The 12,313-nt window shown below is 38.0% G+C and overlaps 1 protein-coding gene across 7 annotated transcripts in view; it reads right to left on the reverse strand.

Moving 5' to 3' along the window:
• Window positions 1-365: 365 nt before the first annotated feature.
• The window catches only part of HEPACAM2 (HEPACAM family member 2), a 35,987-nt gene continuing 24,039 nt past the window's right edge, over window positions 366-12,313 (reverse strand). For 2 of the 7 annotated variants that reach the window (XM_014842962.3, XM_044767236.2), the window contains exons 5-10: window positions 9,106-9,231; window positions 8,992-9,016; window positions 8,870-8,907; window positions 7,464-7,537; window positions 4,426-4,532; window positions 366-1,254 (exon numbers count right to left, since the gene is read on the reverse strand). In XM_014842962.3, the coding sequence (XP_014698448.1) occupies window positions 1,251-1,254; window positions 4,426-4,532; window positions 7,464-7,537; window positions 8,870-8,907; window positions 8,992-9,016; window positions 9,106-9,231 (374 nt within the window). In that variant the 3' untranslated portion in view covers window positions 366-1,250. Of the gene's footprint in view, window positions 1,255-3,043; window positions 3,102-4,421; window positions 4,533-7,463; window positions 7,538-8,869; window positions 8,908-8,991; window positions 9,017-9,105; window positions 9,232-11,195; window positions 11,435-12,313 lie in introns of those variants that run through there. The other 5 variants (XM_044767237.2, XM_014842963.3, XM_070508454.1 and 2 more) reach the window with 4 other exon arrangements.

Consider the following 12,313-nt stretch of genomic DNA (forward strand, 5'->3'; position numbering starts at 1 on the left):
CTACCTTTATTTGTCTAGAATGAAATCCTAAAGAGTGGCATTGCCAGGTCAGAGTGTTTGCAGCCAATGTTATTAAACATAAATATTCCTCTTTCATCTTCAAGATCTGCAAGACTCAGATGACCATTCTGTCTCCACTCTCTGGGCCTCACTGTACCCGGAGCAGTTGCCTTGGGCCACTTGGTATATCTTCTTCTCTCTAGGCCTCAGGCGGCCTTCCCCTCACAGAGTTTCTGCAGTCTGACCCTTGGTCACCTAGTAGTTTTATCTGATATCTTTGGGGGTTGTAAAATGGTGTTTTCTAATTCTACCATTTGGTCTCTAACTGGTTATTTTTAATACAGCAGTAAACAAGGAAGAAGACATTTCCCAGAATCAACAATTTAATAAAGTAAAAATTCCAAGCATGAACCCATGAGAGAGCAAGATTCTTATTTCAGTAGTTCTCTACAATCTATACTTTATTGCATGTGGCGAAATAAGGATAAAAAATCTAATTCTACAATCTGACTTTTATGTAAATTTTTACTCTACAAGACAAAAAATCAAGGCCATATAAAAGCAAAAACAGAATAATTTATTTGAATCCATCTTTCCTTGAAAAAAATAAAAAGACTTTACTAAGTCTTTTTCTTCAGTGTTCTATAAGTCTTTTCAAAAACGTCATTGATGATCAACAACCTAGAAGAAGGCACAGTGCTGCTCTTGGGATAGCCATCCTTCACCCTTATCACCCTTATCATTCTGTGGCACAAATAGCAAGAAGGAAATTTGGGAATGAAATAAAAAAATAAATATGGCAATCTTAACAGTAATGAGAATTTAATAAAACAAAGCTTGCTGAAAATTTTAGAAATATAAAGTTTCCACATTTGTAGGTTAGATAGGATAGTGTCAATGTTGATGGAAGTAAAAGTACAGATTAGAACTACTGAACTTTTTAGAGAAACTTGAGACTAAAAAAGTGGAAAGCCCCATCCTTTTCTTCTTCCCAGTCAGCGTGATAAGACTGATCACTGAAGTCTATTTCCCCACCACATCATCCTCTGTACACAATGCTTCGTGTGTGTTGGAAAACCTGCAGTCCAGTTTTTATAAATGACTCTATTCTGCATTTAAAAGGAAAAATGAGTAAGGGGTATTGGGTTTGATTTCTTCACTGATTCCGGATGAGTATACATTTTCACTGTTTTTCCTCAAAAATGTTCCTTCATTATTTCACTCCAATGCACTGCTTTGCACACGAATGCTCACCTGGCAAAGAGATGTCATAAGATATGTAAAATGTTCTACAGACTTCCAATTCTACAGGTAGAAGTACTTCAAATTCTCTTGTTCCTTTCCATAGCTATGAATAATATGAGTGCTTTGAACTAGTTCAAGAAAATTACATTTATAAACCAATAAGTATGAATAAGCAATCATTAAATTCTGTAGATAATTTCCTTCTGAATCTAAAGGTTTACGTACTTGAATGTCCTATTTTTAAGATACTAACAGCCAGTCTTTGGTTCAAGACAAACCGTGCCAAGAACATTTAATGAGGTCAACTGACAGAATTTAAATAAATGCAGCCATAAGTTCAATAAACAAATAATCGGGCTGAGTACTCGAATATGAACACAGGCCAACTTAACAATTTGTTAAACATCAGTCCAATTAGGTAATAGATACATGTAGTTATGAAGAGAACATTGCCAGAATAGTCTAAGAGACACAGAAAAAATTTTTTGGCTGTCTTTCCTATCTCAGAAGCAACCACCAAATAGAGGTAAAAGAAAGCGGAAAATTACTATTCTTTACCCAGAGCTGGTATTCACTTTGGAAAGAGGGGATGAGAGAGATTCATTAACCACCTGTAATACCTGCATTATTCATGAAATTGATCTTTGAATTTCATTGGATCTAGAGAATAAAACCATAGGCAATCAGGAGAGAAAAATGGTCTCTGCACATTTAGGCAATATTTATTTTATTGAGGAATATTTATTCTACTAAGGCCCACTAGTCTTTACTTAAAATAAGCAAGCAGGAGCCCACTAAATTATGATATCCTTAAAAGCCAGTCTCATTTAATCTCTATCCCGAGCACATAGTTAATGTCCTGGAAATGTTTGTGGTTTGACTGTAAGTAAAATAAGCGCAAAACAGTGTCTGATGAAATAACAGGAAAACATTCTACTTGTTTGCCTTTAAAATTTAGAATAGGTAACATAAATCTGCATTCAAATAACACTTTTAAAAATGTTACCTCCCCTTTAGGATGAGTTGGAAGAGAAACAGAGGAGGAAAATTTTAATACAGATATTAGAGGGAGAGGAGACAGAGTACAGAGGAAGCCAAGAAAAGAGAAGGGCAGATTCAGAGAGGGAAGACATCAATGGATGGAGGTAAAGGCAGAGAGAGTCATGGGAAGACACACACACAAAAAGGGAAGCAAGAAAAGGCTGAGAAAACTGGGAAGAAGGAGGTGAGGAGAGGCCAAGGGATGGGAGTGTGAGTTGGTGCCCTTGGGTTGACTGCCCCTAGAAGGAGCATGTCCCCAATAGAAGTTTTGAATAGTCCTTTATGTGCCTGAAAAGAACATTTCTGCTTTATTTTCAACCTTCAAAGTTTATTTCTGAAATAAAGTTTTATATTCCCAAGAAATTCTAAAGATATTGCTCATATTTGAAATAGTCTAGTTTCAGGAAGGTGATTTTTTTTACATGCAAAACCAACCTAATCACTTTATTTTGTGTTCTGAAGTTGTAGCTGCCATATCCCACAGTTTAAAATCAGCATTTATTTAATTATTATAAGCCTTAAACCTCAAGTTTTCACTCGGTGTTTTTTTCTTTTTTAGAGATTGGCACCTGAGCTAACATCTGTTGCCAATCTTTGTGTTTTTTTTTCCTTCCTCTTCTCCTCAAAGCCCCCCAGTATAGCTGTATATTCTAGTTGTAGGTCCTTCTGGTTGCACTATGTGGGACACCGCCTCAATGGTGATGAGCGGTGCTGTGTCCATGCCCAGGATCTGAACTGGTGAAACCCTGGGCCACTGAAGCAGAGCGCACGAATTTAACCACTTGGCCATGGGGCTGGCCCTGTTTGCATTCTAACTGAAAAAAAAAATCATACGTAGAATAAAGGACATATAGAAAAACAAATAAAATTTTTAATTGGATACAATGTCAAAATTTGGAAGCAGGCACACTCTCAAAATCCTTTCTATTCCTTATATTTAACAAAGAAAAAGATCCCTGAATTTTCTACTCCAGAAAGTAAGGAGGGTTAGGTACTATTTTAGAGAGTTTTTTTTTTTTCTTCTTTAACTGTCATGGAATAATATTCTATTCTTCTATTCCACTAGATTAATAATATAATGCTTTAAAATGATTTTCTTTTCTTTTCAAACCAGAATTTCCTAGCTCCAACAGGCCTGCTTTTAATTTCCCTGACTCTTTTCTCCAGGCTCCCTGAGACAAGGAATGCACTGACCAGATCCTCTGAGGGGCTCTTGCCTCTTATTTAGCCCTTAAATGATCACACAGCTCCCCCAGGACTGGGTCCCCTCCCCTAAGATGATTTCCCATGAATTCATCCACTGCTAGCTGTTATTTTTGGTGTTTACCCAGAGGTGTGCATGAATTACTTTGCTGGAACTGTTTCTTTTGCCAGAGGGGAAGTTCCTTTGTGTGGTTGTTGATGTTCTTTTCAAAGTCAATAAATGACAAATAAAGAAATGATGGAAGATGATTTGTGGCAGTTATGCCTACAGGCAGCTACTGCGCAGAAAAAAGGGAAGTTCATTTCATCATTTCAAAAGGCTGTAGGCTTAGTTTCTTCACGGCGGGAAGGGAGGGCAACTCAGTGTCAGCCCTGAGGTTAACTCAATAAGTAGTTTCCTGGCTTTGGCCTCAGCTCAGGTTTTATCATCTCCAGGTGCAAGGCCAGTCCTCATTGTGGTTCTCTTCACTTGGGGGTAGATTGCTTTGTATCTGTAAGAGGTTGGGCATTTGATGGTGACAGTGTTGTGCACATTTTGTAGGGTTTTTTTCCTGGTCCTATTTGTAGTGACAGATCATTCATTCTAAAACCACCATAGCCACTGGAAAATCACCCAGATAACTAAGATGGCTTGAGAACTGGATTAAAGATCCCTTTCTCACCCGGATTTAGATTCACTGGGGGAAATGTTGGATTCTAGAGATCTGCATCTAGTCCACAGGCCCAAGTGCACAGCCCCAGAAGACACTTGTGTGTTTGCCTGTTTTATTTCTTAAAACTATTTTCAGGTGGGGAAGTGTGCTCAAATGTACAGAGGCTATAATTTCCCATTCTAATATTTTTCTTCTGAGCCTTTCAATAAATTCTGGGGAAAGCAGGGGCTGAAAGCCAAATCTCTCCAAAGCAACATATCACCAAATGCAAATTCATACTTACTCTGGATGGTCTTGCTGTTGGGCAGGGATGTGCTGAATAACTTCATAAATTGTACTGTGCAAATCTTGTCCTGATATACTATCAGAGGCTGGAACAGACCTTGGCATCTAGAAAATGTGGCACATTAAAAGAAATTAGCGGACTAGTAAATAGTATTTCCACTATGCTGCATAGTTGAAAGCAACTGGAAGTAGTGATGGTTAGAGAACTGGAACTGTTTATCTTCCCTACAATGTTCATTTCCTCCTTGCTACAGCTCCCTGCACTTACCCTATGGTAGTCTGTGCAGCAGCATAGCTATGAGGTCAGAAGAGGAATAGCTTGACTAAACCATCACTTTTTTTCTTCATTTAAGAAAAAAGCTGGCAGTACTGTAAAGGGAATACAACAGAAAGAAAAAGTAGCAAAAGAGAAGATATCAGGAAAGTTTAGAATCAGAGAGCATATATTACTATCTTTTACATTACATCTCGATTATCTTTTTGACCCTATTTGCCAATTATGTGTGCAATAATTGTTGAAAAGAAAGAATAATGTACAGTCAAAAGCCCTCATCACATTGCAAGTTCGTAAAGACAGTACCAAGAAATATAGAACACACAAAGGGAGATGTTTTAGTTTGAATGCAGTAATGGGGCTTGGATGAATGTGGAAAGTATAGTAGTGTATTCCCGTCAGATAAAAATCAAGATATATTTTATTGAAAGTGGCATTCATGTTTGATTAACTCCCTTTCTTTGTATTTGATAATTTTCTTCTTCCTGTAAACATTGCTTTCCAATTATTTAGCTAAAGTCTGGTTCCCCTCCTCATCCCAAACTCTTCCTATTTTCATCACACTTCCAACATCTTTCTGTTCTTTATATTTATATAGCTCCACCTAGAGGACTCGGCCCTTGATAAATCATCTGAGGAGTTCTCTCTCTCACCTCAGTTTGACCTGCTAGGTTATATTGGAAGATCTTAGCTTTATGTTTTTCTGAAATTTCCTGTTTCCAATCCACTTGCTAAAGTTCTCATGGGCATGAGTTTCATCCCATCTTTTCTGTATCAAGGAGATTTTTGGTTTACAGTTTGTACTTGAGATCAACTCTTGGTTTTCTTTGGTAGGGAGGTGTTCAGGGGCTATGATAAATGCAATCTATAGATAATAACTAACTCATCTCACACTAGAGCTGTTAAAAAGTAATAAATTTGTACATTTCATGCCATTGCTTTCTGTCCAACCCTCCAAAGACGTGCAAAATGGACAGTGAATTGTACAGCAAATAGAGAGGAGTATTCCATCTGCACACATATCACAACAAGCTAAGAGATGCATCTGATTTTTAAAAACTCAAAAAGTTAGTAATTCAACTTATTTCCTTTCTTAACATCCATTTTGAGACCTTGGTTTTATTATTATTTTTCCTTTTCTTCTTGAAACGGTTGTATTCAGCTGCTAATCTTCACACATAACTGCCATTCTGGCTCCTTCTCACACAGATCCTCCTACTCATGTTCTGGCCCTCATCTCCTCCTTTGGTGGTTGCTGTTGATTTCTCACTTCCATCCAAAGCACCTGACACCACCGATGAAGAACCTCAGCTGATTCATCAGGAGTTTTCAGCTTTGAAGATGGGCACGGCTGCAAATCAAGTTATTCTAATTATGACAGAAATAAGTGGGGCTTCTGATATATAATCAAAGCATGCATTTCTCTGCCTCAAGTCTTGAGGATTGTAGTATTTTGAGCAAATAGAGGTTCTCACAATAAATCTTACAACTAAATACTGATTAACGACAAGGTTAGATTTAAAGTTTCTTACGTAGATCTCACTCCTTTCTAATGAATTCCTAGGAATAAAAACTGTGCATTATTTTAAATAAACTCCTGACTTCAAAAATTCAATTCCAAGTCTTATCAGCTCTTCAGTTTCCTGCTCTTCCGTTTAAAAGCCACACCTGAGAGGGGTGCTTTCTGCCACGGAGAGAAGCTGTTTGAAATAACTGATCCACCAAATATTTATTTTTGTCTTTTCTGGTTGTAGAAGTGAAGGGTGAGACAATCTTATCTGAGACTGAATAGGGCATTGCAAAAGTTCTGCCCTTCATCTGTGATGACATGGGCACTGGTGCTCTTGCCTCACCCTTAGGAGGGTGAAATCTAATCAACCCCCTCCATTACTCACATGGCATTTGTGAAGTAAAGTCTGTGTCCAGGAAACTTACTGGATGAACCTCACACATGGATAGAGTTCTCTGAACAAGGGAGGTAACCAATCCCTAATGACAAACAGTTCTTCAAAAAAGAGGAAATGAAAATGCCCAGAAGCAAGTAGTCAGTTTATGGCCCCTTCCTTACATGAATTAGGAGAATAAGGAAGCAGAGGAAAGATTGGTCCTACACAAATCTATAGAAATGTTAATGAGCTGATTAGCTGAGAGAAACATTCTGCATGCCTGTTAGACAAAAGCGATTCGTTTAAAAGACCTGGTCTTTGCAGACCAAAAAAATGGCTTCAACTGTTTAAAAGCTCCCCCTCTCACATCTCAGGTACCTTTAGGATAAAAATAAAGATATGTACCTGCATACTCTGGGTTTATATGGTACCTTCAAGGGTATGCTCAATTGTCTTTGCAATTTCCTCAAGAGAAATGAGGGGAAAATGAAGGGGAAACTGGGGAACAGAAAGTTCAGTGAAGTGACAGGCTGTGGTCATCAAAGCGATGCAGAATGATTTAAATCAGGGTCTCCTGATTTATTCAGTTCTCTTGACCTTGAACCCACTTAGTTCTTTCTTCACTGAGCTTACCAAGTAAAGAATGTTTATGAATTAGTGTAACTTCCTTGTGCGTGTTAGCCTTATTTATAAAGGCTGAGAAAGGCGCTTTAGCTCCCCGGATCCAGCAATGTCATTCATTGTAGAGTGAGTAAACACTGCTAAGGGTAATGTAGCCATTTGACCATACTGTCCGAGGGCTTAAGTGAATGCTGTTTACACCTCTGCTGAAGCAGAATTCTACTTTTTGGCTAATCAGCCACTAGGAAAACCAACCCTAGGAACACCAGAAGCATCTGGAAAAGCAACAAATTCATATATTCCGAAGTCATCCAGAGCATCTTCATGGCCTGAAATGGAAAACAAATACTACTTACAAACCAAATGCCTGGAATTGCTATTGTTTTTCTTTTCAAACCTTTGTAAAACTTATCTTTATTGTTTGCTTCAAGTGGTATGTGTATAAAACGAATTTAACATTTCCTAATCCCCTCTAGTTATATTGCCACTAAGCAGTGTTGGAAATCACTCTTTCTGAAGCTGAGAATTGAAACTGAACTGGACCAATTATTTTTAGAGCCTGATGTGGGAACAGTGTATTACATAAACACATCAAATAAACACAGGTGGGCAGGCTTGTCCTTTGTAACTCTCAGTTACCAGAGGTTTACGGACATTAAGGCTTCAGCCTGGCAGTCATAGTGGCTCTTAATCCACCCATAATATCTACTGCACCCTGCTTGATCTAACGGAGATCACCAGGACTAATAAGAATAAATAACTATAGCTGCCCATATATTCAAAATATAAACCAATACAATAGCAATTTACTATCATCAGTAAAATGACGGGAGTGTAGTGGTTGGGAGGAACGAGATAGTCTCTGGGGCTGGACTCTGACATTCTCCTATTTGTGAGAAACGACTAGATAAGGGGAAGCAGACCTGCACTTACTAAGCATCCAGGCATGTATTAGGCAGTCCACCTACATCATTGTATTTAATTCTCATAGCAACTCTGGGGGGAAGTTATTATCTCTATTATATAGATGAGGAAGTTGAGGTCAGGAAAGGTAACAAATTTTCCCAAAGTGACTTTGGGGTAAAGTGGCATATATGGGGCTGAAACCCAGCTCTGTGTGACTCTGAGGCCTGAGCAAAAACCCGATTGTTAACTTGTAACCACTCAGTAGGTAGTCAGCAGTGACGGCAATGAGGGGCAAGCGGGGGGCCTGAGAAGCTGCAAACCTGTCAAACCCCCTTTCCTCTTCTCCCTGGGATGGAGCTGCCAGCACTGAGCTGCCTTAGGAACTCACAAGGAGGGAGAGCCCTGGGCATTTTCAAACCAAGAATACGATCAATGGAATAGAATTCAGCAGAACCCAATGACAGTGGGCAAGTGACAATCTCTCTGAGCCTTAGTTCTCTTGACTGTAAAATGGAGTTAAGAGTGCCCTTCAGGCTTATCTTACAGACTTGTGGGACTTAAATGAAACCAATACAAGGGACAGCACTTTGTAAAGAGAAGGACTATTGAAAGGTAAGGGACTGTTACCATTATATCAATATTAGCTTATATGAATTCTATTATATAAACAGAACGTTAGATATAATAATTAATATCAACAAGATTAATTAATATACATTAAGATTGATAATAGCCCCTTGCAGCCTGGCCATTACCTGAAAATGTTCGAGCTTTCCTGTATTCCATTTTTGGCCTGAAAAGACAAATTGGCATTTCTGTGAATCAATAACTGAGGAAAAAGCATTCAAGAAAACTTTCATAGAAACATATGCATTACCTGCTTTCTAGCTTCTGTCTTATAACTAAAACCAAGAAAGAAAGAAACACAGTAAGATACTTTTTAGTAGATACATAAAACCATTAAAAATTTTTTTTTCTAATTTTAACCTACTTTTGTAGGGTTGATATTTTTTCCATAGGAGGAGAAGACACATGGAAATAATCAAGAAGAGTGATATTCCAGTTATACTTGCTAAAGGGGACAAAGATTTCCCTTTTTGTGCAAGCTTCTCCAGTCCTAAACAAAAGACAAATATATTTTTAATATTTTTATTAAAGATCAATAATAAATTACTATGTAGTTTGATTTGTTTATGTTTTATCTTAAGTGAGACACTACTGCAAATATATATATATTATACATGTATACAGAAATATATAAAACACAATTATACATATGTGTATATATAAATATATACATGTACATAAATACACAGACATAAATATGTATATATATACAGAGAGAGAGAGAATGAACGAGAGATCAAACGGAAGGAATGCACTTACTGTAGAGAACACACTGAACTCTCTGAGGATATTGTGATTGGAAATGTGGTGAGCTGCCCAGGAAAATACTGATATGTTGTACTAGATGTAGCAAATAGCTCATGTCCTACTTTTCAATAGTGTTCACCACCATTTAACTTAGATCTGTTTGATCTCATTGTATAAAACATCCCCAGATGTTAGGTTGTTCTCTCTTTCCTTCCATCTCACTCTTTTAGCATAATTCAGGTATGTTAATTTTCTAGGGAGTTGGTATGTGATTAAAGGTGCTAGAGGGGACGTGTTTATTTCAAATATACTTTACTGATTTTGGACCAGTAAAGAAATTTTAATCCGTAAAATAGAATGCATATGTGAATTTCAAGAAAATTTTTAAAGTGCCATCTTGTTGTTTTTTTTTAATTCTCCCCAAAGACCCCCGGTACGTAGCTGTATACTGTAGTTGTGAGTGCCTCTGGTTGTGGCATGTGGGACGCCACTTCAGTATGGCCTGACAAGCAGTGCCATGTGCATGCCCAGGATCAGAACCGGTGAAACCCTGGACCGCTGATGCAGAGATGCAAACTTAATCATTCGGCCACGGGGCTGGCCCCTAAAGTCCCATCTTGTGATTAAAGTTTACTTTGTTTTGCAAGTCATTCCCTTTACTGATATTACTATATAAAATGTAGGGCTAACAGCTAACATCTACTGAGTGCTTACAATATGTCAGGCTCTGTTGTAAGAGTGCATGATACATATACCCACTGAACGTTCACAACAATTTTATTAGGGGAGTATTATTATTATTATCCCCCATTACAGATGAGGAAGCTGAGGCTTGCCATAGGTGACTCAGGTAATAAGTGGCAGAGTCCAGATGGGAACCCAGGTTCCTGACACTTTGTGCTGCCTCCCTTTAATGCTATTTTAACACAACTTATTAACCATGGCAATGTTAATACCAGATCTAGCCTATAATATGTTTAGCCAGAGAGTTAATCTATAAAGTGGCAAGTAGTTGTGACCTCCAACCAATGCGAGTAACAGATGTGAATCAGATATTGATGTGGAAACGAATTGTGGCAGTTTGCCTGTCTTTGTCCAACTTAGTGTGGGAGTGAAAGCCATGGGATGTCAATTCTGTTCTGCAGTGATGGAGAACAGCTTGGAGAAGCTGGGTGTGGTGAAGAACATGGTGGTCACTCAGCTCTGCAATAAGTACCCAGCCTGCACTATATCGTAAAGCTTCTGCCAAGGTCTCCAGCAGCCAGGATAAGGAGGAAACCTTAATCTTTTTCTTCTTTCACCACAGACCTATACCTTCTCTTGGCTTTTCTACCTACAACACTCATTTTTTAATCTTTCCACAACCTCTTCATAATGTAGTGCAGATCATATATGCCAAACCCCAGTTGAAAAGTCGTAGAAATGAGTTATCTCTTCTGATTTTCCCATATAATGCTGTTCGCTTATTCCCCTTAAGTCCTCAAGAGTTAAGCAAGGTTGTTTTTCACTATCAAAAATCTTTACCATTTCTGACGAGAAGTTTATAAATTTCTGATGTGCATTTAAAATTCTGATGTGATGTTCTTAAAGTGTCCATTCTTTGAGCTTACAATACCTGTGTAATATTTATTGTCTTTAAATAGATTTTAAATTAAACTCATAAATTTTGGACGGAAGAAATAAATTCAAGGCGGTATAAAATGAATTAGAATGGCAATTTATTGGTTCTAGATCCAGATTAGAACACTAAAAAACTGATTAGAGGGGGCTGGCCCCGTGGCCGAGTGGTTGAGTTTGCGCGCTCCGCTGCAGGCGGCCCAGTGTTTCGTTGGTTCGAATCCTGGGCGCGGACATGGCACTGCTCATCAAACCACGCTGAGGCAGCATCCCACATGCCACAACTAGATGGACCCACAACGAAGAATATACAACTATGTAACGGGGGTCTTTGGGGAGAAAAAGGAAAAAAAAATAAAATCTTTAAAAAATAACTGATTAGGAAGGTTATTTTTCCTCTTTTTCTCTCTGTTAATAATTTGTAGAATGGTTTCTATCCCCCCCCTTGTTAGAAAGCTGACCTTTATTTTGTAGCTACTTTAGCACTTGGGCTATCTCCTTGTGAGATCTCGGCCTTTCTTCAGATATTTGGCTCCTGTTTCACAGGCTCGTTCTCTCTAGAGAGCTGGGCAACTCTGGGTGAGCCACTTGGCTCTGAGGGTCTGGATTTTCATATTAGTAAAATAAGGAAGTTAGAGTGACTGGCCTTTAAGTTCTCTTGTTGCTCTGATATTATATGAGCTGGGGCAGCCAGAGAGTTTTCCATGAAGTTTATTATGTAAATAGGACAGTACATCCAGTGGCATGCTAGTAACTGAGTCTCAAAAGAAATTGTATGTATGCACATATATACATATAAAAGTTATAAATTTTACTGATATAAAGTATATGTAGCACAAAATTCTGAAATAATCATCAAATATGCAATACTCTTCATTGTTAATTCCATAAAAAGTTAATTGATTCTCATGGGATGCTTTTGTTGAGCATAAGGTACGAGCGAGCATTATGTGTATAAAAAAACCAAATGTAAATTTGTTTGTTTCCCATTTATTTGATATAGAGGTATCACATCAGTAATAATGAAAATAATAAAGCAATGAAAGCACCATTTATAGGTACAAATGAAGAAATAGTCTCAGAGAAACTAACATATTTGCCACAGTCAGTAAGTCCTAGAACTGAGACTGGAACATTGGTTTTTTTCTGAATGCAAGTTCAATTTTTTCCTGTTAATCTGTGGTCCAAGAATGGTTTTTGGCAGGTAG

This window comes from Equus asinus, chromosome 1 (genome assembly GCF_041296235.1).
Source record: "Equus asinus isolate D_3611 breed Donkey chromosome 1, EquAss-T2T_v2, whole genome shotgun sequence".
NCBI classification, from domain to species: Eukaryota; Metazoa; Chordata; class Mammalia; order Perissodactyla; family Equidae; genus Equus; species Equus asinus.